The 27,022-nt window shown below is 43.1% G+C and overlaps 2 protein-coding genes across 6 annotated transcripts; one reads left to right on the top strand and one right to left on the bottom strand.

Moving 5' to 3' along the window:
* Positions 1–531: 531 nt before the first annotated feature.
* Positions 532–12,727, top strand: TMEM50B (transmembrane protein 50B). Of its 5 annotated transcripts, XM_050715563.1 has the most exons (8): positions 1,610–1,822; positions 2,591–2,766; positions 5,001–5,176; positions 5,830–5,942; positions 6,975–7,042; positions 8,241–8,333; positions 8,994–9,051; positions 11,152–12,727. In XM_050715563.1, the coding sequence occupies exons 3-8, from the start codon at positions 5,078–5,080 to the stop codon at positions 11,195–11,197; spliced, it is 477 nt and encodes a 158-aa protein (XP_050571520.1). In that variant the 5' UTR covers positions 1,610–1,822; positions 2,591–2,766; positions 5,001–5,077; the 3' UTR covers positions 11,198–12,727. The 5 variants fall into 5 exon arrangements, with proteins under 5 accessions (XP_035401710.1, XP_035401711.1, XP_035401712.1 ...); XM_035545817.1 differs by lacking the exons at positions 1,610–1,822; positions 2,591–2,766 and adding an exon at positions 532–756; XM_035545818.1 differs by lacking the exons at positions 1,610–1,822; positions 2,591–2,766 and adding an exon at positions 745–896.
* A 1,914-nt stretch (positions 12,728–14,641) lies between these two features.
* IFNGR2 (interferon gamma receptor 2) lies at positions 14,642–26,530 on the bottom strand. Its single transcript, XM_035545816.2, has 7 exons — positions 26,312–26,530; positions 22,568–22,694; positions 21,948–22,123; positions 19,997–20,142; positions 18,471–18,624; positions 17,261–17,415; positions 14,642–15,081 (listed from the first exon to the last, which is right to left on the bottom strand). Exons 1-7 carry the CDS (start codon positions 26,385–26,387, stop codon positions 14,908–14,910), a joined length of 1,008 nt encoding a protein of 335 aa, XP_035401709.1. The 5' UTR covers positions 26,388–26,530; the 3' UTR covers positions 14,642–14,907.
* Positions 26,531–27,022: the final 492 nt, after the last annotated feature.

Here is a 27,022-nt window from a genome sequence, read left to right as displayed (position 1 = left end):
CTGAGTGATTTTTATGCTCCTTTTAAAGCTACTCGGTTTTAAATGGAGTGGATGTGACCTGACTCTCAGCACTTTAAATCAGCCTCGTGCTGCTGTCGTGAAAAATTGCCAGGCACAAAATCTTCTTCATCAACGTTTAGTGCAACGATGATTAAAAAACTCCTCTAATTTTAATTTTTATTTGTCCCAGATGAGGGAAGGGGGTTATTTTTGCAAGGGGGTTATTTTTTTCCAGTTACTCTGACGTGACCAAAATCTTAAGAGCAGTGTATAGGCGGTAGTTCTAGAGCAGTCATGCCAAGTACTGCATGCAGATTAGAAAAGCCCAGGACGGTGGCCTTCAAAAGTCATTTTTCTGTCTGACACCGGATTGTTGATTTGAATTTGATATCTCAGCGCTGACCTCAGGAGGAAAAAAAATTAAACTGCTGATTCCAGACAGAAATACACGCTTAAGTACAGCGGGCAGTCCGTCTGCTGAGCCTCCCGAGCGGGAGCCCGCTCTTCCCGCTGAGGGACAGGGCTGAGGTGAGGAGGGAGGGGCCGCCCCCAACGCCCGTCACTCAGCCCCGTCCCCTCCGCTCTCCCGCGTGGGCCGCCGCGCCGCCCAATGGCCACCTCTCCTTCCTCATCCCGCCTCCGGCGACGCGCGGCGCCGGCTTCCCATTGGCTGGCGGGCGCGTCGCTCAGCGGCTTCCCCTCGCGCTCCAGCCCCGCCTCCGGCAGCGGGCGGAAGGGCCCGGCGCGGCGCGGAGGGTACGTGGGGCCGTTGCTCCGCCTGGGGAGGGGGGGGCGCCTGTGAGGGGACGGGGACGGCCGGAGCCTCCCTGGGGAGGACTGGGGGCTCGCAGCGCGCCCCGCCGGCTCTCTGGGGCGCCGGGGGACCGGTACCGGAGGTACCGGGGCGCCGTGAGGGAAACTGAAAGCGAAACTGCGCGGGGCCGCCCGGGGGGGCGGGCGGGAGCGGCGGGGGGGCTCGGCGGGGACGCGGCTCAACGCCCGGTTCGACCCGGTGCCCGCGGGAGGCAGGGGGTGCGGCCTCAGGGTGCTCAGCCTGCCCCCGCCCCGGGTCGTGCCTTCCCCTCAGGGAGCGGGAGGCCCCGCTCTGTGGTACCGGGGGGCTCCCGGGCCCTTCCGTGCCGTGAGGCAGCTTCCTCCGGGATCTCTTTCTGTGTTTCTTTCTGTGCTCCCTTGCCGCTGCTTTAACGTTTTGTCCCAGCCGGCTCAGTGCATTTCAGAGAGAGGCTGATTCAACTTTTGAGCTGAGCTTCTTGTGTGGTATGTTGTCATTCTGCTTCGTTCACCGAAATAACACGTTGCTAGTTCTAACCCGAGTGCTGGAACCTGCCAAGTGTTATTTCTACGGAGTATAACCGTCCTCGTTATGTTTCAGTCACCAATTCGTTCTTGCCAGTGTTCTTCTTGTGTTCCTGTTTACTGGACGTGAGAAATGCTTCTTGAGAGCCTGTCTGCCCACAGGAGGAAAAGGGGAGGAGACAGATCATAGGAAGGGCATCAAAGGACAGCTAATGCAAGGGGTTCACTTGTTTTCTTGCTGTGAAGTATGTGGAGGTAAAAAGTTTAAACCTGGAGAGTGAGTTTTGCACCTTTATTCAGGTAAAAAAAAGTCCAGCGCCTGTCTTTGAGAACTTGAAAACATCCTTCTGAAAATTCAACAGGGTTCTGTCCGTATAAAAGGATGTATTTGGGCTAAAACCTACGTCTGTGCCATGTTAACCTGTCTGAGGGTAGTCTTCAGCCTTGCTGCTGTGATTTTGGTGGAGACTCAGCTTCGCAGTGCCGCAGACCTTTTGCGGCTGAGGTATAGCTTATTGTTTCCTTCCTTCCCTGCTGCTGCTGGTGTTGAGAAGTGACACCTACAGAACACCACAGACCGTGCTGTGTAGCAGCTAGCTGTTTGTTCAGCAACTTGTGAGCGGGTGGCCAACCTGTCACACTCGGGCTGGCTCCATACTCTCAGTCCCTTCCAGCGCGTCTGAGGCGCGCTTTGCTTCCCTGCTAAACGAAGGCACCTCCAGTATGGGGAAGTTGTTGGTTGGACCTCGGGCTGGACGAATTGCTCCAGCGCCCTGCGGTCTGCTTCCTGACGTCTGTTGTTCCGAGAACCCCGCAGCCCTTACTCATCATTCCCTCCGTCGGGTGCACGTTCGGTCAGAGATGGCCACGTCCTCTTGCGGAGAGGAGTACCCACGCCTCGGCTGCTGCACGAGGCTGGCATTCAGTAACTCAGGAAGAGGTGCGGTTATCACCACTTGCCAGCCGTGTATCTGTAAAGTCTGTACACAGGGAATAGAATCGTAGGGAGCTGTCTGAGAGAAATGCTTAATTATTTTTACTGTTAACTGGGGCTCTCTTGAATTACTTCTGTGAAAGACTCTGTTGCAGGTTTCTGGATAGCATCAGTTAATGTTTAGATCGTACTATAAAAAGGCCAGTGGCATTACCCCCTCTGCTCCCCGTTACTGCCGGTTGTACTCTTGCAGTAAGCTTCCTCTGTGAAATCAAAGCTTGTTTCTAGCACTAGACACATGTAGAAATCATTCTAGACTTTGTCTTTATCCTGCTGCAGGTTCTCCGTGCCGTGTATCTCCATGCTTGCCATTCCAGTGAAACAGGAAAATTGCGTAGTCGGTTACACATCTTTGCTGTAGAAAGGCTGCCAGCAGATAGTGTTTATCTCATGTAGTCACGGTATCTCGGGTGCTTCTCTTCTGAGCACAGACAGAAGATTAAAGCAAAGTGCAGGTTTGTGAGCCGGTATCAAGCGCCAAAAATACAATGTTGATAAAATAAGATGCTTTGCCAGAAAGCTGTTCTGAGAAAGTATTAAAAAAAAAAAAAAAAAAGAACTTTGTACTGCTCTCCCTAGCTTCACTCATTTGTCACTAATGCAGTTGTGAAAAGTCCATTTAATATCCAAGACAATTAAGTATTGAGAAAGGTGTTGTCTCAGACTTTTGAAGTGAGCAAAACGCCTCTGTTTTGTCACCCGGTGTTTAAAAACTCTCAATAATAAAGGCAGGTTTGTGCAGTGATGTTATCTGTAACGTTTATCGTTACTGACTTTGTAGAGTTGAAGGGGTCTTAGGATAGATGCTAGCTGTTGTGGGTTTTTTGTGCTGGAAGATGGTTTCATTATTTTAGCTGACAAAACAAACTCGATAACCCCTTGAAGTCACAGAAGGGAATGACTGGTTTTGTTTCATGTCAGCCTTTTGATCTGGAGCATTTTGGTAGGGGTAACAAGATTTTTTCCTGCAGCTCTGTGGGAACGATCCAGGCTCTTTGTTGAGTATCACAGGATCGCGGTGTGGCTGAGGCTGGCAGGGAGCTCTGGAGGCTCAGGCAGGGCCCCCCGGGGCAGGCTGCCCAGGACCAGGTCCTCGTGGCTTTTGGGGATGTCCAAGGAGGGAGACGCCACAATGTGGTTAGATATGTTAATGTTGTTTAAATGGTCTGTTACAGGAAAAACTCGGGGGAAAAATACAGCTTCGGTCACTCCGAAAGTGACAGAAAGTGTAATTACAAGCAAGATAACACCTTTGTTAGTGTTTGTAACTGTGTTCAGTAGAGGAAAGAACAGAGCAGCGCATATGTCTAGGTGGTTACTCCTGCCTGTGGGCAGCCAGACCGCAGGGTGAGATCCGTGCAGCCTGCAGCGATGGGAGCCGTGAGCTGTATCCCACTGTGGGTGACCGAGTATGGGAGGAAGAGAGGATTACTGCAGGATGAGCTGGGGATTACTGCACAGCGAGATAACGCTTCCCGGGACTGGCGAGGAACAAACGAAGTGCGTAGGGAACCCTTCTGAGAGGAGAAAAGTTAGGGCTGCACGAACAGTTGTAAATCTGTGTTAGGACAGCACGGCAATTTTGTGTGACAGCTGCAGAAGGAACAGGAATTTGAAAATCGCTAGGTGAAAGTGTGATCTAGGAAAATAACTGTATGGTTGAGCCCAGATATTTGACAGATGTAAGGTAATTTTGGGACTGGTTGATTATAATGCTTCAAGGTAGCATCATAACCGTGGACGGATTTCTGGAAGTAGTTTGAGGAGGACAGACAAGTTTTACATCTTATTCATAGGAGGTGGCCTTTGTTTGTAGTATAGGCAAACTTAAGCGTGGCTGTGAGTCATAGCTAAACAGAAAACAGTAAATATTCCAACTTCTGACACTCAAACTGCATCTGTTAATCACCTCGGTGTGAGAACAGCGGTCGTGTAGCACAGAATCTGTTACAGCTGCTGTCTCGCCACATTGTTCGAGGACTTTGTCGTTTCAGTGCTTGCCTTATAACACTGCTCAACTTTGCTTTTCGTGTATAAATCTGACCATGTTTATAATTCTGTGACTGATCCTCCGTCTGCAAAGCGGGACGTTCTTTGCCCTTAGTAGTTAGTGGATTCACTGAGTTGATTTCTTTTCCCCTGTGATAGAAAGGCACTGTATTATCTTTCTTGTTTGGAGACTGGGAGTATGCGTATCTTATCCAGGATTCCTTAGGCAGACTCAAAGACCAAGTTCTGTTCTGCATATGAACTCCTGTTGTATGCATCTTGCTCTTTTTTAACTTCCAATGCCAGAGAGGGTTATGGTTTAAGGGTGAAACTTAGATTGAAATATTTGCTTTTTTTGCACCTGCTTTTTTACTTTAATTTTTCTGTTTCTATACGTTTAAATAAACAAACAGTATATTCTATTGAATTTCTCTTCCGTTTCAGACACGATACTTTGTGTGTGCAATGCTTAAGTGTTTGGCTTGTGTGCAGATTTTATTTTGTAATTCTGTTTGTGAGGTAGGTTGCTTCGTTAAATGTAGCTCAATAGAGCACCCATATAATATATCGAATATTTAATTTGGTACAAAAAAAAAAAAAAACACAAAAAACAACGTAGTTTGAAGATGCTTCTGACAGTTTGTCAAACATCTCAAGATTTTGCTATTTAGCATTAACTACATTTTTGGCTGTGTTTCAGGTACTTAGGACACGGCTGTTGATGGAAGAATTCATGTATAAGTACAAACTAAGCAAGGCAATCTAATCTTTGAGGACATGGCAGGGTTCTTAGATAATTTCCGGTGGCCAGAATGTGAGTGTATCGACTGGAGCGAAAGAAGAAATGCTGTTGCTTCAATAGTTGCAGGTGTATTGGTAAGTTATGAGTGCGTGGGCACTTGTCCCTCCTTGAGAGGAGGTGAATCACAAATAGGTTAAGGAATTTGGAAATATGGCATATAGTTGCGTGTTGTTTGTTTGTCTGTTTTTCAGATTTTCAAAAGTTTCACTTCTAACTGCACCTTAATGCAATATATTTATTTCTTGGATGGTTTTTGGTTAAGTGTAATCGTTAGCCAGCTGTTTTATGGATCACATAAATTTGCATTTGTCTGATAACGATAGACCAGTTCGGCTATCTCTTCTTCAAAAAAAGATTGAAGTTCCTAGTGCGTTTTTGGCATAACTAGATACGTTTGAACACTTACAAGATATAAAGTATGGATAAAGTATGTTCAGAATCTCAATTCTTGTTCTTCAGGTAGTACAGGGAATTTAGCCATACACTGAGATGTAATTTGAATAGAAAATGTGACAGATTTTCAAATGCTTCTGTGAGAATATCTATGTTAAGGCATATGCAGAACTTGCTTATCAGATTTAGTCTGATGTGAAGCTAGCAGCTTTCTAGAGGTGTTTATATGTGGTAAAGGAAAATTAAAGCAATAGTATGCCCGTGCATTTGACATGTTTTGTCTGTCAGTCTCTGTACCCTTCTGGCCTCATAATACTGGTTATTTTATTTTAAGTTTTTCACAGGTTGGTGGATAATGATAGATGCTGCAGTAGTTTACCCTAAGCCAGAACAAATGAACCACGCGTTCCATACCTGTGGGGTGTTTTCAACACTAGCTTTTTTCATGTAAGTGTATATAAAGGGAATTCTTTATTTATAAAATAAATATGAGCTGTTAAACGCAGTTTTTACTAGCCCATGTGCATATGGTAACACTGGGAATCTCTTGGTTATAAATTACTTATGAGTAATCTTGTACCTTTTTGCACGGCAGTGTTACAGCCTTTTTTCTTTTATCTGTGGCCTTTGTGTCTGTTTGTTCATTGTTCCTTCTGTTCCCCCCCACCTGTTTAAGGTAAATTGCTTTTCTTACGCGCTCTGGCTGAATGTAAGAAAGCTGACATTCCTTTATGCAAGTGGCTTTCTAGAATAACTGTTTGGGTTCCTAGCTCAAAGTTCAGGTATTGCTGCCTAATTGCTTACCTGAATGTAAAACATTTGTGGTTTTCCCTGTTTTGAATCAATTTCTACAGCTGTCTCTCTGGCCCAAAACTTCTTCAAATAGGAGAGGATAGTGGTATTATTGTCATAAAGATGTAAATGTGGCAAGCTTGAGGGAGAAGTAATAGTTTTTACAGAATCGTCCAATAGTGAAGAAAATATAAGATGTTTTTGGATGTTCAAGGCCTTCTTAATGCTTGATATTTTGGAAGTTTTTTTTTTTTTCTACAGCAGTGTAACTTGTTTTAAGAAAATATGTTACCCTTATGGGGCATGTCTCACTTGAATATTTGTGGTATTCATTGCCAAGTAGAGCAATTTAAAAGCAACTTGTATCGCAAGCAAGAGACCACCGTGTTACTGGCTATTATTATTCCTGAGATTTAGGGTAAAGGTTCTGCAAGAATGTGATTTTCTTGAAATCCAGTTGGAGTCCTTCCATTAAAGGAGGTGTAGCAATGTGTGTGGCTGTACAGAATGCCAGTAATTTTCCAGGAATTTGTTGCATCTTAAAAAAACACCCCTTCCAACCTCCCCCCCCCCCCCCCCCCCCCCCCAAAAAAAAAAAAAAAAGGCAAAAAAACCCACTGGCTTTTTACTTAGGATTTTTAATTGATTTTCTAGTAATCTGAAATATCTACACTTCTTTGTTCCTAGGATAAATGCTGTATCAAATGCTCAGGTGAGAGGAGACAGCTACAGTGACGGATGCTTAGGAAGAACAGGTAAATTAACTCTAAATTCATGCTGAATTGAAAGAAGGATTATTTAGGGCTTTTTTGTTTTTGAGTGGCGGTTAGATAAATAATCTGAAGCTAAGGAGAGGAGAAAACTCCTGAGAAATTATTTTCTGTATAAAATTAACACTTGAAGGTAAGTACTGTCTTTGTTAAGAAAGTGAGCTTGGGAAAATTTGACTTCTGTATAGCTTGAGCACCTAAACTCTTCTGCATGTCCTGTGCAGCTGTTCCCAGAAATAAATTTCTGCCTTGTGGCAAGCTATGGGGCTTGAGTTCAGTATGAATTTCTTATTTTAGAATGCATTGCAAACATTGTTTTCTCTGTGTGTCACCCATTGTGTGGTTTCTCTGGACCTGCTGTCCTCCCTCTACGTTCATCCATAATTCCCTTACGGTGTGGAACCCAGCATCTGTGTTTGTGTGATTTGCAGAATGCAATCTGGTAGAATTTACTGATTTTGAGTTAGTGTTTGATGCTTTCCTGCATTTCATTCTTCAGTCTGCTTGTGTGAATCTTTGCACGTAAATATTTTCCCTTTCCCGTGAGCGAACAGGTTGGTTATTTTCAATGGCATCCCCCTCCGTTTTGAGCAGGTAATGTGTCACAGTGCAGGACCCCCGTATTTCAATTCATATCCTGCCCTGACCTTTACTTGAGGAGGATGGCATGTCAGACAAAGGGACCTCTTGGGTCATTGAGTAAACTGGCAGATTTCACCCCTCTGGAAATATCTTTCTGAAGTAAACACAGGAAGGGTTTGTTTTATGTGTTTTTTAGTATTTTGTAATACTAAATTTGTAAATATTATGTATTTTCTAGGTATTTTTTTATAGTTTTTGTATTGGAATGCCATCCTTACCTCGGAAAAACTATAGCTTTGGCAAAGTACCTTATAATTAGTCCACTTACAAGTTATGTTAAATGTTGTTACAGGCGTTCCCTACAGATGAGGAGATATTTCTGGTAATTGTGTCTGCTCGTTAAAATATGCTTGCTAAAATCCAGCTGCTATCTGCTGTACTAAAGAGGGCAAATTTTGGGTTCTGTTGTCGTTGATACTGGTTTAACCCTTTCCATTTGGACCTTCAGCAAGACTGTGTCGTAATACAGTAGTAGCTTGGATCAGCCGTCGCTACGGATGGTACTCTGCATGGTTCTCAGAGGTTTTACTGTTTCCTGCAGGTGCTCGTGTCTGGCTCTTCATTGGCTTTATGCTGATGTTTGGTTCGCTTATTGCTTCAATGTGGATTCTTTTTGGAGCCTATGTTACACAGAGTAAGTTTCCTTCTTGGTTAGCTTTTTAGCAAAGAGATGGGCTTCGCTGCTGTTCTGGGATGATCATCAAATCTGACGCAAAGTACTCTGCTTCAGTTTGGTATCTATCTTGTTATATAGTGATTTTTTTAAGAGCTCTTTTTGACTTTTCTTTTTTTTGCTGTATAATGAGAATGTGAAAATCTTTTGGACCCTTCACAGTCCCTTACTGTATGGATATGAGAGATGCTTGAGGGAGTTGAAGTGAGGAACAACCACTATGAACCATTTTAAACAATCCAGGTATAGAACACTTGGGTATATAAAATATACACACTGGTAACTAATTGTGATTGTAATTCAGGAATTACTATCAAGTTGTATAGAGAAAAAAAAAACAAACAAAGTGAAAAACAAACAACACCAAGCCCTTCACTGAAATCTAAAATCATTTTTAAAAATTACAGGTTGTCTTCTTGTGTTGAAGTTTATTTTACTTACATAGAAAGTACTTTTGCCATCAGCTGAAAGGCAGAATATCAGAAGAATGAAAGTGCGGTCTGTTGTTGCTAGAACAATGCCATCTAGTTTTGTAGCCAGAGAATAATACTGTGAATAGTGTTGTAGGTACTTTTTTCTGTACAAAAGAAGTTAATATTTCCTTTGTTACTTACTTTACAGACACTAATGTTTACCCTGGATTAGCAGTGTTTTTCCAAAACGCATTGATATTTTTCAGGTAAGTTATCTGGGTGAGTCTCTCCTTCCAAAGGGGCATTGCACTCGCCTGCTTCCATTATGCATGGTTACCCCAGGAAAATTAATTGTAACTGAGACTGACACCAGACTTGATCGTCTACAATGTGGAGCTTGCTACTCACAGTGCAGGACTCCAGTATTTCAGTTCGTTACCCAGCCTGACCTTTACATGAGGAGGATGGCATGTAAGAGACCTCTTGGGTCACTGAGTAAACTGACACTGTACAGAGAACTGAGGTGGCGTTAGTCATTCTATAAACCGACCAAACTATTTCTTAAAAACTTTTTTTTTAAACTCTGCTACCTTTCTCTACCATTTCCTCCAGTGTTTAGAAACAATGCTGTATTTACTCCTTCTTAGAGATAAAGAGAGTACTATTCAGAGAGGGTCTTCATTCCCCTCATGCTCTTGTTGGCACAGCTCTTTATGATCTTATTGAATTTACAGCTCTAGAATGTGGATGACCAAAGGTACAGATAGTATTCTGGGTGGGATATTGTCAGTGTCTTTGGATAATGGCAATAATACTTTCATCTCTACTCCAAATACCTTGGCATATATCTTAACAGCAATAGGTGAGACATCCTATTGCTTTTTTCCTGACTATTTCATAACAATGATTTGATGGTCTGATAACTGATACACTTAAACTTGTTTCTGCTGGATGAACTTTCAGTTACGATGAGTGATAAAATTTTCCTCTATGACCATAATGGTGCGCTCTGTAATATTAAATCCGTTCATTTTATTTCTCCTAACGTCATTAAGTGCCTTATATGACACTTTGCAACTATGTGCATCTATACCAGCTCTTTTTATATGTATAATGCATTCTGTAATATATGAATTTGATTAATTCAAGACAATAAAAGCATTAGTCTAAGTTCAAAGATCAGTCACTGAAAAAGTTCCCAGCGCTTCCTCTTTTGGAAGTTCTCACTCACTTAAATTACCATGCTAACAATTTTCCTTCTAGTACCATATCAAATGCTTTGCAGTGATCCAGATCAGCTGGCTCTGCTGTGCTGCCTTGTTGGGAAAATCAGTTCTGTTCTTGCAGAAAAGAGCAATTCTTAACTTTCTTCTGCAGTCTTGCACATGATTAAAGTGGGATGGACACCAGTGGGGATAGATTTTTAAGAATAGTTTCAATCCACTTGAAATTGTCAGTCTGATTTCAGTAGTTTGATCTGAGGCTGTTCTTTGTTTCTGAAAGTGTCTTTCCCTAGTTTCTATTGTACTCTGTATGTTATATATCTTTATTTCTTCTCTTTCATCTTTTAAAATTTGTTTCCTAGGTATAAATTGTGAGACAAACTACATTTAAAAAAAAAACTTTTTTTTTTAATCCCACTACTTACTTTAAGCAGTAACACTTGAGATTTTCATCTGTTGCTGTAGATTGCTTTCCTTGGAGCAGGTCTGGGTCAATCTGTGATGTTCTTCTCAATATCCGTGTCCAAAACTTTTGTTTTGATTGAAACGCTCTCTTCCATTAATGCTGGCTCACAATACCTTTATTCCTTGAACTGTGCATCTCCTTCAGGACTTTGCTTCAGCCCCGATTGTTACTCTGCTAGTTTTTTACTTAGTTTAGCGTGCTGTATTAATAGTTCTCTTCACTAGTTAATTGCCTACATGTCTAGCTTATTTTTTACTTCTTACTGTTGTTCTCTTTGTTGTATTTTTCATCTCCCCTGTTACGATTTAGTATGGCTGTGCCCTTCTACCTTAGAAAAAAGAAGTATAAGGAACAATAAGGAAATGATGTTTGTTTTTGTTTAGACTTCTTTTGATTCAGAACAATATGCAATTGCATCCAGCCTTTTAAAAGGAATTGTACTGCAAGACTGGCTATTTTTAGTTGAGCAGTTGCTTCAGCTGGATCTCATGGTTTTAGTAATGCATAGTGAGTGAAATATAAATACAATAAATAGATACAGACTTGAAGAAAAGTTAAGGTTACTGGAGAGATGTTGATGTTGCAGTGGAAACAGTGTAAGAGTGTATGCTTACTATTAAAATGACCTTTTCTACCTTATGTATAGCCTGATTTTTTTTTTTTTTTTTCCTCTGTAGCACACTGATCTACAAGTTTGGAAGAACAGAAGAGTTATGGGGATGAGAGCTCATGTCTAGCACTGTCTATTCCGTAGTTGCTATGTTGTACTCAGTATGTAGATATACTTACGTTTATTTGTTCTTGTTTTGCTTTCTAAATTGTACGAACTGAGACAAATTATGGTTTCTGTAATAAGCTCCCTCTTTTCATAGAACAGATTTGTGAATATGTACATATGACTGTATATATCTTAAAAAGGGAAAGTCAGGCTTTCTTTCTGAAACCTTCAGGCTCATTTCTTCAAATACATGAGTTTCCATCAACTCTTAAGACTTGATCTTCCAAACCCTCACGTGTGAGAGATTTTGGTCAACCTACAAGTGAATAAGCAGGATAAAGCCTGTACCCTGTGAAAGGGGTTGTTATTTTTATGTGTAGTTTAGCTATAGCTCATTTTTCAAGAGTTGACAGCAAGGGCTGCTTCTATACCTGAAAGGGAGTAGTCAGCTCATGAAAGTGACCCAGCTAAGCCTGAATTTTGTGAGGGTAAGTTCTATTGTATGCTGAGATAAGGGTTGATTTTTGTATTTTTCTGAACAGTTATATACAATTCTTAAGTAGCTATTTTTTTGTAAAAGGTTATGAATTTTTAAACGAGGCCCTATTTTAAGTAGGTTCTGCATGGCAAACCAGCTGTTCTTGACTGATTGCTATAGCACAAATGAAACTTGGTAGCAGCATAGAATTAATTTCATGCTGCTCAGTGTGATAGATAACAATTAGCATTTACTGTATTTACTGGAATTTAAAAACCCTGAAACTGATGCCAATCACACTTCAGGAATATAAATAATAAATGCGAGTCACATTAACATCTTTAAAATTATGCTAGCATAGATTTTCTTCAGGGGATAGCTTTTTGCTGATAAATGAACAGTTATCCTGCTGCCTATTACCTTAGGTAACGATAAAGGTGAGCATTTCAAATGGGAATATACTATATGTATTTATTGCTGACAATCTTACATTGAAATAATTGCCAGTTTTAGGGCTGCCACTTGCCCCAGTTAAAATGTATCCCCTAAATCTCATGGGCACTTTATGGGAATGCATCCATTATTGAAATCCAGTTTCTTCTAGCTGGTGCACACAGACAGGGAGAACAGTGATGTTTTATAGCTTTGGACTGATCTTCCGTATTCATCTTGCTGATGGTGACTTCCTTCTAAGTTCTCTGTGTTTTTAAAGCATTCAAATCTACATTGTGTCTAAAAGCTTTTATAACTTTCCATGTATCAAGATTGCTGACCAAATGGCATTAACCTTCAGAATGTAATTTATGTGCATGGTTACTGTATACTGTTAGTCATCTAATTGCTCCCTTGTGGGAATCTTTCCAGTGGACAGAATATGAAGCAAATAACTGCAGCTGAAATTGTGCTACTGGCTAGACTAACTTCTATCCTGATTTCATCATCGGGCAGTGAGTTACGAGATATTCACTGGTGTTCATCATAGCTTTGTACATAAGTTGTCTGTTTGGTTGTAATTCCAGAAAACTGCAATAAACTTTATCTTATGTTCTCCAGATAATGAATTTCACAAGATAATTGTACAGTAGTAGTCCATTAATAGCCCAAGTAGTACTAACCTTTAAGCAAGTCTGACACTTGCTTATACTTTATAATTAAAACCAAGGTTTTTGTTTCCAGTTCTGTCAGTTTCCTGTTCAGTAGCCCAGGAATATGTATTGGCTTTTTTACTAAGTGAGAAACAAATGTAGCCTTTCACAGTAACTTGCACAGGGCAACCTGAGGTAAGCGCTTAACTCTGCAAGAACTTCCCGTTGTGCCTTAATGCAAGTTCCTAGTTAAAGTTTTAAGGGTGCCACCAGGTGAAGAGCTTCTTTCTGAGGGTACCTGCATTTTCTACCAGAAGTTTGCTTCCCTGCAAATAGTTCCTGAGCATCCATCCCTTCTGATTTTAGGGAATTGGAATGGTCATGCTCTCTTTAGCTGCTGAGAAGAGAAAAGAGACAGCAGGGAAGAACTCTCTTCCCCTGTCCTGAGCTCAGAACAGCTGTTGTGTAAGAATCACACAGGCATTAATCAGACTAACTCCAGGTCCATGTTTACACTGCAGATAGTTCAGCAGAGTCCAATATGAACAGTGATTACTCAGTTTAAGTTTTATGCCTTGACCAGCTGCAGTTGTGAGGCTAACCTTTGAGTTACCCCTAACAAAAGTTTTTTTTCTCCCCCCCACTTTGGCCTATTTCTGTAAGAAATACTAAATAGCCATCTCTAACAAAAGTTTAATACACAGTCTGTGTAGTAAAGCTTATTCAGCAAGTTGTATTTTGTATTACCAAATATTCACATAAGATGCTTTAATTGCCTTCTTATTTATGTCCTGCATTATGCACGTAGGTTGTTCCTTTGGGGAGCCTGTGAGTCTTTGTGTGTTCTTACCAGACTTGAAGCTAAACCTTCAGATAATTCCCTTGTCTTGGCACGGTGTCTAATCACACTGCGTTAGTGTAGCTCTTCCAGGAACCAGACTGAGGAAGCTTCTGCAAACTGTTACTGACTTTTGACACCAGTCTTGTGTGTTCCCAGAAGGGGTGGGACAGCAGCAGCCCTGATACCTACAGCTGTGGCAGTGACTGGCTCCATTAACAGCTATAAGTATCCTGCGGAAGTCACTTGCAAACAACCAAGCAAATTTATTTTATTTCATTTTTCTAAAAACAAGTTGTAGTAGAAAGTCAAACATCTTTTGTGGGATAAAACCAATCTTTTTTTAGTATAGAAGTGGTTAACTTTGTCTTTGACCCTTATTAGGCACCTTCTAGACCCCCCCCCCCCCCCCCCCAGGATTATTATGCATGGCTTAATTTGTGGTCTTGCTTCTGCTTTGAGGGCCTCAAAACAGAACCCTCAGTCACCACGTGATTCGCAGGACCAGTCTGCTCATCAACAAGATATTTTTTTAGTGTCTAATCGTTATTGATGCTTTTATATAGATGCTGAGAGGTTTATTTTAAAGCTTGTTTCCCTGTGAAGGGTGTGATGGGCTCACAGCAGGAAATGATTAATGCTTCCCAGGAACGTTAAGGCACAGATCCAAGGGTGAGGAGTGAACTATCATCCCTTGCCTTTCTCATAGCAGTTCTTTGCTCAGGTTGATGATAAAGATGGTAAAGTACAGTCAAGGTTCCTTTTAGACTGCTCTTTTTGCCTGGAGGGAAGCAGCAGTCACAGAAGACTTCCTGTATTTAAAATGACTCAGGAAAGCATAGTGGGGTGGATATAATACACTTTAAGTGGCAACACAGACTTCACAAATAAGGCAACAAAACAAAAACCCCAGAAGAAGTAATTCATGGTGCAATTACTCTCTCCCTAACACATTCCAGGTTATACTAGGCCCTACCCTAAAGTGCCATTATTTCTCAGTACTTTGCTTCAAGGGGGCGGGGGGAATGATGACACAGCCATAACCATCTGTTTGAAAGCAATTTAGTGTTCACTTCCCTTCAGCTTCCACGTTTTCAGTCTCTTTGGCAGAAAGAAGTTTGTTGTAACACAGCAGAAAATATTTTAAAAAAGGCTCAGGTTCCATATTATTCTCAGGAAGCAAAGTCTTGCTCAGGCTTTGCCAATGGCCACGTGTTGTTTAGGGCTCCTTGTCTGTCCTGCATGGAGCTGCACAGCACCACTCCCAGGAGCCTCTGCAATGACTGGAAACAAGCAGTACCCCAGTGAGAATGCCTAAGTTACTTCACATTCACCGGAGCTGCTGTGTGAACGAGCGTTACCATCCAAAGTGTCATCATACGCTTCGCTTCCTTCTTCAAAACACAAAACAGATAAAGAATCGTGCGGAGCTTCCTCATGGTAATTCTCCAGCGCTTCTAAATGAGGCATGCCAGGGTCTCTCAAATACTGAAAAGGCCAGAAACAACAGTTTAGAGATTTATCCACAGAACAGATATGTTGGAAGTTACAGAGACAGAGCAAGTACTATCAGCTACAGGCAAGTTGTTGCAGACCAGAATTCAAACACAGCTGCTAAATGCACATTTTATTCTGGATTTCCTTTAGTCTATGTTGAACAAGAAGGAAGTTAAAACTTCCTTAAAACACTTAAACACTTCATAGTTTTTGATAAACTTATCTTTGGGTAATATTCTTGTCAGTTCAAGCAAACTCCTACTAGTTAAGAACAAAGCACAGAAGAAAAGATCTTTTTTAATTACACTGCTGGGGACAACTGCAGGAACCTACCAACTAATGGCTCATCTGAAACACTGACAGGGCAAATGAGAGAGAAGATTCTGCTTTGTTCAGCATGAAGCAAGTCAGATCTGCACCTTTTATTGTTATCAGAAAACTCTAGTGTAATTTCTCTCTTGCAGTTAATTTTGGAGGGAAGGCGGCACAGGGGATGTCAAAGCAAAAAGTAAATCATCAGCTTTACAATGAATATATGTAATTTTTAATCAAAGAAAGGAAGATTAGAAAAAAAAATGGAGTCCAGAGAAAATACTTTGTTCCTTGTTACCCCCATATACTCTCCTTATTACTAAATTGATCTTGTGTTTCGAGAGGAAGTAGAGCCACCTACCACCTCATGTACTGAGACAGCAGTCTGCCATTGGTAAAAAAAAAAAAAAAATTAAAAATAACCTTCACATTCTCAAAAGACTGAAATAGCACGTAGTATTACACAAAAGCTTGTTTCATAATGTAGGAGATGCCATAATCTGGCTGAGACAGGACTGCAGCTCAAATTATCTCTGTTATTGGACAAAATTAACCCTAGTTTCAATTCGGGCACCACTTTCTCTGTAATCATGGCAAGGATAATAAGCAACAGGATTATTTTTTCACATGTATTAAAAACATGTTTTATACGGGAACCTCCAGTACATACATTTTAACAAATTCAAGACATAAAAGAACCTCGGTTTGGCCTTCCTATGTAAAGTAGTTTCTGCGGTAGAACTGCTCCCTGTAACTCTGATGCTGAAAGCTCAGATACTTCTGTAAAAGAAGCATGTGATTTTTCTGAAAGCCTACAAGAGTGCATATGAAACTGCCCTAAAATAATTAGTATTTTGTACTAAAGGAAAGTGTTTTAAGAGGAGAAGCCCCAGGCTGGTTGATTCCTTTTAGAAATAAACGTTTAGGAATTTGCTTGCTTGTTATGCAAAAAGCTTTGCTTTGTGTGATATGCAATATAGCTGTCTTCACAGAGCCCTCATCAAATGGGAGCTGAGATAGCATGAAGAGAGAAAATGATTTGCTCTGCACAAGTCCAGATTCATTTACCCGTTTTTCTATAAAAATCTGGAAAAAACAGCTCCACAATCAAAGAACAAACATTGTACAATGGACTACTGTGGCACAGAGATACACACAAGTAAATGCACCTCAGAGAACAAGCAAATACAAACACAGAACATAAACTAAACAAGAACTTTAAGCACAGTCCTTGATTTAAAAAAGTATTTCATATTTAAAAAAAGAGGAAGATGACCAGGACTGAAACAACCCTGTTTAGTACAGAAATGCATGAGCTGCAATGCGAAAGAAGTCCTGGGATATTTTTTAGCTGAGTACTGCATAAAACTACAGGAAAAAAATAAAGCCATGAACACTTCCCCAGGCAGCCTTTAGTCTTCAAGTCAGTCCTTGCTATTAAAGTGATCAGTGTCCACTTTTCTGTATTTAATTTCTAATCAGGGATCTAGGTCCTACACATGTTCTACAGCACACAAAAGCTTTTTGCCTAAAGTGAGCAACTGATTCAGGCGAGGTGAATTAGGTAAGCAAAGAAAAGGGTGGACAAGGTGTAGACAAGGAAGAGAACCTTACTCCGGTTTTGTAATAGGATTATAGCAGTATTTGTATCTTAGTACAGAGAAGAAAATAATGCAGATGAGTAGAAGAGGAATAAAGTGGGAGACCACACCAGAGCAAACAGCTTACACTAAATCAGCAATTGCTCATATCTATTTCTGTTCTGCAACAACTAGCTTCATTCATGTTTGCTCCAAGATCATCACTGTCTTTTGCAGGAAGGAGCGAGGGGGAAGAAAAATAAAACGTCTACACATACCTCTTCAATGTGTGATGGGATTTTTAAAGGTGGCTGACACAAATACTTGATTGTTTTGTGGTGTCTCCACAGACAAAATAAACCGATTATTATGAGAATTAAAACAAGACCGACCAACGTAAATGCTGTTATAATATATGCAGCTCTGGTTGTCTCTGAAAAAGAATACAAGGTTGGTTCTCACTTGTACAACATCACACCTAAAGCAACACACAGCGAGCTGCAATTTACTACCCATGGCAATCAAGCTATGATTTCCCAGGTTAAGGTCGCAGCCCTGCTATGGATGCACTCCAAACACCTTATTAGCTTCTTTTGTGGTTCCAGAAATCACCAACTTCCTCCCCTCACCCACGCAGCCCAAGGCAAGCTCCCACACGTCATGCCAGCAGGGCAAACGCCGAGAGGGAACCACCTCTAGCGGGCAGAGGGCAGGCAGGGAACGCAGCCTGCCCTGCTTCCAGCCCCAGTTTGTCAGTAGAGCACCATTAATGCCCGGGGGCTTTTCCTTTTGAACAGGGAAGCACCACGGCCTCCAACATCCAGCTTGGGGGCTTGTGATGAAGTACTGTAGGTCAATACTGCGAGGGAGGGAGGACAGCTCCTCCGGGCACCAGAAACTGCACGAGCAGGTTTCACCTACACATGTAGCCGTGCATTTAAAGGACGCTGAAGTTCTGCCAAGTCTGGGTGTTGGAGGTCACGCAGAAGGATTCAAGAGAGGGACAAATGCTGTTACCTTGCAGATGCCTCCTCTTTCCCTTGCCCTATTTTATATTTTGTACAAAAAAAAAAAAATGTCAAAATGTCAAAGAAAGATGGTCAAAGAGGAGGGGGATGTTCCTGTCCTGCAGGAGGCAGTGGCTGAGGGTCAGGATTTGCATGAGTAACACTTATCTTCTTCATCAACAACGTCCTCTAATGACCAAGTATTTGTGTTTTCTTTTTACGTATATTTCTGGAAATAATGCCCATAATGTTTTTTATAAAAGAAAAGGACAAGGGGAAGAGAATAACAAAGACCCTCAACTAGTGACTGAAAAATTCCTTATTAATTTGCCATTAATGACAACTGTGAATTACCATCAGTGGTGCTCTCTTAACATACCTGACAAATACAGGTACGTTACTGACCAAGTATCACCAGGTAAGGCTCATGTCCTACACCCATCCCCATTATATAAGAAAAGTAATGAAAACAGACTTATACCACTCATTGGAGTTCTGTAACACTCCGGGATTCTCTGCAGTCCAGGGATCCGGTCATATAAACGCATTTTCAATTCTATTTCAATTGTAAAACAATAAAGTGTCATTTGCTTTAGATTTTCAATTTTGAATAGTGCATTATTCACCAACATCTCCTGTTTAAAAGACAAAAGAAAAATAGAGGTGTTACTATAAAAATCGGCCTTCAATGCAATTCTCCTCCCCATATTTAAGTTTATCATTCAAAAAACATTTTTTTTCATAATTCATCTTTCCTTAACATTTCAAGAGAACGAGTGAAATATATTTCAACTTTCCTACTTTCCTGTGTTTGAAATTTTATTATTTTTAAATGAAATGAAGCCTGACCATGTAAAACCATCTACAAGGGTATGAACAGCAAAGGCACAGAAACTGATGCGAAGTCTCACTTTATCCACAAAACACCGCTGGATGCTTTCACGCAGCTTCTGTGACACCTCCAGCAGTGAATGTAACATAGGAAGGGGAAGGAAAAGCAAGCCATGAGAAATGTCTCCAGCACTGGAGGAAGCTAGCAGAAGTGCACTTCAGTGCAGAGCTTCAGCCATCTCAGCTCCTTCTAGCGCCGAGAAAAACAGCTGATGGACAGCGCAAAACCTCCTGAGCCTAACAAGGCCGATCTTTTGTGAATTTTTAACCTACAAGGGGCTGGAATAAGGACCTCAGTGAAGCCTACATTATCATACAAGAGTGACATCTTATCTGAATATCAAACACGAAAGCATTTTATACGTGTCAGAAAAAATACATGCTTGTGCAAGGGAGGAAGGAAGTGGAGGCGTTTCATATTTAGCAAGGCCTTTGATGCACAAGGTTTTAAAAAAATGTTTTCTGCTTCTGCTTTTCAAGCATTAGACTTAAGAATGTCATTTTTTTTATTCTTCTTCCTTTTTTATTTTTATTTAAAAGAAAAAAAAAAGGCAGCAGCACAGGCACACAATGAAATACATCAAACCCTCTTAAGTCTCAGTATGAACAGGGACAGCTCACCCCAGCTGTGTCCGACACGTTTCTAATAAATCTGTCTTTCTCTGCCCTAGGAAGACAGGCAATGCCAGGCCAAGGCAGCCTGATACTGAAGCCACCAGCACAAGCAAGCCCAGCACAGGAAAGGAGGAAGTATACTCTAGATTTTTCCAAAATGCCTAAGTAAACTTTGGAATCTAAATGCCATTTTTAAGCCACCTTTGACACTTTGTGGATCTCTTATTTGAACAGCAGTGCAATTTAACCTTTATTTCATATGGAGGAAAAAAAAAAAAACACAGATGTTTCCCGAAAGTTTTGTTAACACATGCAATGCTTGTGCCAAGACCAGACCAACTCATTTTCAAGCCACCAAATGGTGGCCTTTGCTATTAGAGGAAAAAAAAACCAAACCACGTTTGGTTTCTTCCTCCATTTCTGCTGTTTTGCCAAGAGATGCTGACTTATCTCGTATCCACAAAGGCATTAAGAACAAAATAAATTAGACGGAATTCTTACTTCTTTAGTAGTAGTCGTTGCATTCTCCCAGTAGGACACATGATACTGGAGAGTACCTTCTTCGGATTCAAAAGGGGGTGAGACACTAATGAGCAGTGAGTCAGAGCTTACAGTCACGTTGTTCACTTTAGGGGGCCCTATGGTAGCTGAAAACAAACAGAGAGAGCAGTGAACCTCTGGGATGCTGAACAGTTCATCATAGCATGTCCAGCTTGACCTAGATACTCTTATACTCAGCAAATACACCGGATTTCAGCAGCTTTTTCCTCAAGAAGGGTAACATTTTCTCATCTACTTAATGTGTTTAAGAAATCTTGTATTACGAATGCAATGTAGAAAATACCTGAAAGCATAAGTGAAATTAGATGATAAATTTTCTAGGTCACTTTCCCTGGAAATTAAGTAAATATTCACTAGTATGACTCTAAATCTACCTGTAGTTAATGATGATACAGGTGTTTGTTTGTTTGTTTTTCTTCAAATAGCCAGTTAAACCACATATTCCATGTTCTTTAAAAACACATTGTTTGGAGGGGTCAACAGATTGGAAGTTTTGAGGTACTCTGAGATTTAAATCATGAAAACACTTTACAAAGCATTATCATTCCTAAGACAAGAGACTTGTGCAATCACAGACTATATATGGTCACTAGTCATTATCCTTTGTATCTTGATGCCTTTCATTGGTTAAGTTTATCAGCATTTGTAAAGCACTCCATGATCTCAAAATAAAACACTTGTGCATATATTAAAATAATTGGCTGCTTGCACACTAGAGAGGGGAAACTATTAACGAAAATGAATCCTTGCATGAAATTATTGCTTGTTTTACCTCGAAAAACATCAGAACCTGCTCTGTTCACTGTTACTTTGGAGAAGATTGGCCTCCATGATCTTTATATTGGTACAGACATTTCAGTTTCCTTCTACTTCCTGTTTCTGTAGAACTGCAAACGCCTTGGTGCGTGTTCGCGCAAATTCCTTTTACTGCTGTCTCAAGCGGGACTAATCCAAACAGTAAAGGTACAGAACGGCCCCCAGTCTTGGTGTCTGGGAACTGATCCCAAGGCTGGTCACACACGAATGATCAGATAACATCCCTCCTACTCCCCCAAGGACCCGACACACAAACATCTCCCCACAGTAAGCCACCCCTTTGTCCTGTATTCCCATTAGCCTTCCTAACTCCCCAAAGATACCACCCTCCCCTTACGCAAACAATCAGCTGTACTCTTCGGTCAGGACTCGGGCAGTTCCCCACCCCCGTTGCTTTTCATTACCAGGGAAAGCAGACTCTTCCCAGTATGGAGCACCATTACCTATCACAGCGTACGGGAAAATGCAACCTAAAGACTGTTCCACAGCTTCGTTAATGTTTTGGAGGCTTTTTTAAACTCAACATTTATCTTCTCCGAATCCTGAAACCAATCACAGCAAGGCAAGGACTTTGTTCTTACAAAGAACAACGATATGCTTGTTCACACATTTAATAGGATTTCAAGCGTGCCCTTGACCCTTCTGAACTGTAGCCATGGCAGTTTAGGTTTGTTAGAAAAGAGATCTGTTCAACAGAAACAGGTAGTTTGCACCGAGACTGCCACAAATCAAGGGGGTGCGTGTGTGCATGTGCCAGTGCTGAGTGAGAAAATAAGAAGATGGAAAACTCTCTAACATAATATAGGTCGTAACTCTTGTAAGGCCATGCAAGGAAACTCATCAGTAACAGGTTTCTCTTTCAATATCTGCTGAAGGAATGTGCTGCTAACACCACTGCAGAGGAACTGATGTGCATCAAATTCCTTGTAATATACTGAGATTCTCTGAAGTCTTTGCTAACTGAGCACCTACAGTTCTCTCACTTAGCTCTCGTACATAATAGAGTAAAAAAATCCCAGAACAGATGACACAAGTCTCCTTTGAGAGACCTATTGAAATCATAAATGACACTTACTGTCTCTCTCTGCCACAAATGGATCCGATTCCACCCAGTCAGAAGTCATTTGCCCCAGCTCAGACCTCACACGCAAAACAAAAGTCCAGAGACGCTCATTAAGTGACAGCGGGAAACTGCACTCAGTCCGGGCGATACGAGTGCAGTTTATCTCATCCCACTGGTTAAAGGCCACTCTGCAACACAAGCCAACGGGTAAATAAAGAACAGTGCAACTAGCAGAGCTCTAAAATACAATCCCCCCCACCTGGAAGACTTTTGTAACAAAAGGATATGTAACGAAACTACTGCTTTCACAAGCATTTATCCTACAGCCCTTTCAGCACCTGCACCTCTTCAGTATCAGAAGAACTAAAATTAGTGAGGGAGAATGACATGGGAAACCAACTTTGCTGGGTGCTCTTCAGGTATTCAGTCTTTACTCAATTTAGTGGAAATGTCAGAGGCTAAGAGATCCTCAGACTTCAGAAGATGCCTTCAGATATACGTAAAACATCTGTAATAAACAACTCATTCGTCTATTCCTATGCTTATTCATTTTTAGCAACTTTTTAAAAACTACTTGTGTTACTGGATTAGAGCAAAATCACTTTGGTTGGTTTTCAGAACTATTTACTTACGTTTTAAAATGGACTGTATATAACACCACGCCTCTATCTACTTTAACAGGAGACCACCTCAGCGCGCTACAGAAGTTATAGGAATAAACCTTTACATCCTTCGGTGCCGGTAGACGTGGAGAAGATTCTAAAACAAGAAAAGAAACAAAAGTGATTATTAAAACATTCAAGTACACAGTAACTAACATTTAGTCTCTGAGTTCCATCACCGCATGTTACATTTTAGCTGATTTGCAGGCAAAACCACTTCTTCTCATTCCATTTCTAAGTGCACTAGTACATTTAAGTCCCTGCTATCCACAAAGCACTGAATTGCAACTTACTGATTTATTCCATACAGAATACAGCACAGAAAGTATCAAGTCCAATACAAAAGAATTAACCCTACCCAACTCCCCCCGGAAACTATAACTTCGGGTCCACAGTCACTTGTCGTCACAATACCTTGTCACTTGTCATCACTATTGCAGTTCTCTCTCAATCCTACTGTGTTACCAACTCAGACCACATTTTTCTGGATCATCTGTCTCTTGCTAACTTGTTTGAAAATGTCAAGGTCGCTTCGCTGAAGCTTTCCAGTAAACTTTTCCAGTGGAAGAAGAAAAAGTTTCTTCCCCTACTTAAATATTCACAACTACAGACGGGGTTAGGGTTGCACCCACTCTATTTGGGAGCCTTAAGTTTCGTCAGTTTTTTTGTCAGTTTTGAAACAGGTGTCACACCACAGATAAGGACAGAAGCCTCTGTTAGAGGTGCACCTTCCACTAGCAGGAACACATCCAGCCAAATTTGGTCACACTCCGGGGACTGATGTAAGACCTCAAGTGCTCTCAGGCAGCTCATCAGGAAGTGAATGACACAGACGTTGAAAGCAAATGGCTGTCCTCCAGTACAGGGAGCGGGCACCCCCCTGCCACCCCAAGCAGGGCGGAGGAAGCAGCTGTCTGCTTGGCACTGTCAAAGGCCAGGCCTGGAGCCAGGGGTGTAAAAAAGGCAAGTGGTGGGAGGCGATAGCTGGTGTACCTGCAAAGCAAAGCCACTGAAAGGCAAGGAGGGTGGTGATAAGGAGCTGGGATAGCCAAAAGAGGTCAAGATTAACCAGCAAGTAGGCTGAGCTGAGGAAGAGACGAAAACGCCGTTAGCAGGCGTCTTTTACAACCAGAAAAACCTCACACCGTGAATCACAGAACTGCTGTGGCCCAGGTGGGAAGGGGCACGTGGGGTCTGCAGCCAGCCCCCTGCCACCAGCCCAGGTGCTCGGGGCTTTCGGCGGGCAGTCCTGAAACACCTCAGGAGGGAGACGAGCACCTTCACGGCCTGCCTTTCCTGGAGGGAAAAAGGCTCTCCTTCCACGCCTGGCTGGTTCACGTAGTGATCACTTACTCCATGAGGCGCGTTGGGCATACAGGTCCAAAGCTCACAGATGGCCATGACATGACACGACAGCCCCTGTGGTAAGGTTTCCTTTTGTTGTTGTTGTTCTCAAGACAACATTCTCCTAAGATACAGTTTGTTTATTTATACATAAATAAGACCTGAAGATCAAGCACTCATGGTAAATTCTGGCCCAGCCTTCTGTGGGAATACTGGAATAGCTTTTAATTTTTATTTCCACATCTGATTTTGTCACTGCTGCCGACAATGCTACCTTTCAGAAGAGGCATAACGCCAGCATCTTAACATCCTTCACGCACAGGACAGAAACCACACAAATCTTCATAAAGTTGTGCATTAAGCCCCAAGTCCCAAATAGGAAAAAAAAGGTTATGCTCTCAAAGTTTTAATTGGGTATTTTACTAGTTTCTTAGCCTCAGCTTTCGTGTAGTGCTCTTAGGTAAACACACATTACATGACATTGCAGAGGCACCATTCAGCTTTGTAAGCTTGAGATTCTTTAAAGTTACAGTTAGAAATGCTACATAAGCTATTAATCCCTCATGTATTTTAAAAGCTACTTGGAAACTTTCATTCAAGAAAAGTTTTCACTTTCTAGTCATAGAGATTCTGTCTTCCTATCTCATTGCTGGTCTGGCATGTGGCAAGGTATCTCACACCATCAGTAATCTGCACTGTCAGACATCCGATGCAAGCTAGTTTTACAAAATTCAAGAAGGTTGCCAGATCAAAACACAAGCATTAGAATTTTTCTCTCCCTCTTAAAAAAAAAAGATAGAGTAATGAAGGATGAGGGCAGCTGGTTCATTTTCTCTGCTATCAGGACTGCACACTCATTACCTTGCCTTATATTAGCACTCAGAAATGGATCATTTCCCCTGCCAGCTTCAAGAATACTGGAAAAAAGAAACAAATCTATGGCTTTGTAGTTGAACATCAACTGCCATGTGCCACCAAGCACTTACTGCTGCACTGAGGAACTGGTTCTGTAGCATGCCAAGGGACCACATTCGCATTTCAATTTGCTATATCAACTTGGCAAGTTACTTAAATTCCTGAACTCCTTAAGGATCATTAGTTCGTACTACCAAGGTAACAGAGCACACGCTTCAGAACAAAGCACCTGCGAAGCACCTGCGTATGCAAGCATCCTGGAAACACGCCCCAAACACAAACCACCTTATCCAGAGAAGGGCAGAAGTGCCCTGTCCTCCTCCCTGTCTCACAGGTGATCTCACAGAGCAGCTTCTTTTCAAGCACCTGCCAAGCAAGCCTCAGACTCTTTCCTCCTGATACCGATGCTTCTTGACTCTTCAAGCCGCAAGTCAAAGCTTTCACATAGCTGAGTGTGAAGCCACAAGTTAGGGTGAGTGAAACCAGGCCAGCCTGGCCTAGCTGCTAGTTTCACAGCCTCTGTTCCTGCTCCCGAGCGACTTCTGAACCCTTCCCCTGCATCAGCCTTGGGACACATCATTTTGGCAAAGAAGGAAGTAGGCCTTTTTTTTTTTTTTTTTTTTCTGCTGGACTTTGGCTGTTGTAGCTTACTGAACTGGCTTCTCATGCTGCCAGACAGGCACCAAAGCCTGTAAAAGTTGACTAACAGAAGCATGTGGCCAAATGGGGATGCGTGACAGCAGCTGGCCATTGCTTCTGGTCAGATTTTAAGGCACAGCCTTTCCCTTCTCCACAGGAGAAACACACCACAGCGGGATTTGGGGAGGAGGCCCTGTGCTGGTCAAACACCACAGCAGCTCCCTGCAAAACTGTCTGTGCCTCGGCAAACAGGGGAGAGCAGGAGCGGGCATGGAGGCGCCTGGCTAGCGGAGCAATGACCCCCCATCACACACATGTCGGCCAGACGTGCCACAGCCGCTCTTGCATGCTTGCGGGGATACGTACCGAAGGCAGAAGCGTGCTGGCTCTTGAGCTATAGCTCAGGCTCTACTTGGCCAGGAAAAGCCTGCTATGTTGGCTGAGCCACACAGGACTCCCGATACACGACCCGAACAGCATCCCGATACTTAGGGTCTCAAATAGGACTCTTAGGGTCCCCGATAGCTAGCACTGCCGTGCAGCACAGCTAACAGGCCTCGCACGCCTCCACCAAACGGCACAGCGTTTACACCAACCCCCACCCCAAGCCCACCCCGAGATCCGCTCCGGGCCGGGTCCCGCCTCACCCACCGCACCCACAGCCGCGGGGCGCTGCCGGGGCCGGGGCCGCTCCCCGCGGCATGGCCGGCTTCCCTCCGGAGCCCCCTCCCGGCCCGGCCCGGTCCCCTGCCCGCCCGCCCCGCCGCCCTCCCCGAGCCGGGAGCCCGCTGCCCGGAGGCAGCCAGCCGCACGCACCTTCGCCCGAAGCCCGGGCCAGGCCGAGGAGGAGGAGGAGAAGGAGGAAGGAGAGGAGCAGCGCCCGCCACGGCATGGCCCGGCCCCGGAGTGGCGTCGCGCCGGCCCCGCTCTCCCCTTGGCGGCAGCGCGGTCCCCCAGGAGCGGGGCCGGCCGCGGCCAACCCTGGCGGGGCCGCCTCGCAGCCGCCGCTGGCTGCCGGGGTGGAACCGGGGGGGAACCGGGGGGAGGCCGGGCCGCAGCCGCCGCCCCGGCCCCGCTCCTCCTCCTCCGCCCCCGGCGAGGCGGGTCCCGACCGCGGCCCCGCCTGGGGCGGCCCCGGCCTGGAAGTGGGGCTGGCGGGGCCTGCGGGTTGGTGTGCATTCATCGTTGCTTCCTTTCTGTACTCCTTTCCTCCCTCCCTTCCTTCCATCCTCCCTACCTTCCATCCTCCCTTCCGTTCCCCCTTCCCTTCCTTCTTTCCTCCTTCCTTCCTTCTTTCCTCCCTCCCTCCTTTCCCCCTTCCTTCCTTCCTCCCTTCTTTCCTCCCTCCCTCCCTCCTTTCCCTCTTTCCTTTCTCCCTTCCTTCCTTCCTCCCTTCTTTCCTTTCTTCCCTCCTTCCTCCCTTTCTTCTTTCCCTCCCTTTCTCCCTCCTTCCCCAGCGCCCTCGTGTCCACAGCGGCTTGCAGCCCCGACCACATGCAGTACGGGCGCCCTCAGAAGCGTGCAGCC

This window comes from Cygnus atratus, chromosome 1 (genome assembly GCF_013377495.2).
Source record: "Cygnus atratus isolate AKBS03 ecotype Queensland, Australia chromosome 1, CAtr_DNAZoo_HiC_assembly, whole genome shotgun sequence".
In the NCBI taxonomy this organism is placed as follows: Eukaryota; Metazoa; Chordata; class Aves; order Anseriformes; family Anatidae; genus Cygnus; species Cygnus atratus.
Note: the sequence above shows the minus strand (reverse complement) of the source record. Positions and strands in the feature narration are given on the sequence as shown.

Bases quoted from the DNA above. Each gene is read 5' to 3' on its own strand.
- IFNGR2 (XM_035545816.2), bottom strand. From the start codon at position 26,387: ATGCCGTGGCGGGCGCTGCTCCTCTCCTTCCTCCTTCTCCTCCTCCTC. The intron at 22,695-26,311 runs GTGCGTGCGGCT...TTCTTGTTTTAG, and splicing joins GGCCCGGGCTTCGGGCGAAG to AATCTTCTCCACGTCTACCG. The intron at 15,082-17,260 runs GTATGTGTAGAC...TGGCCTTTTCAG, and splicing joins TCCCATCACACATTGAAGAG to TATTTGAGAGACCCTGGCAT.
- TMEM50B (XM_035545817.1), top strand. From the start codon at position 5,078: ATGGCAGGGTTCTTAGATAATTTCCGGTGGCCAGAATGTGAGTGTATC. The intron at 5,943-6,974 runs GTAAGTGTATAT...CTTTGTTCCTAG, and splicing joins TCAACACTAGCTTTTTTCAT to GATAAATGCTGTATCAAATG. The intron at 9,052-11,151 runs GTAAGTTATCTG...TTTCCTCTGTAG, and splicing joins AACGCATTGATATTTTTCAG to CACACTGATCTACAAGTTTG.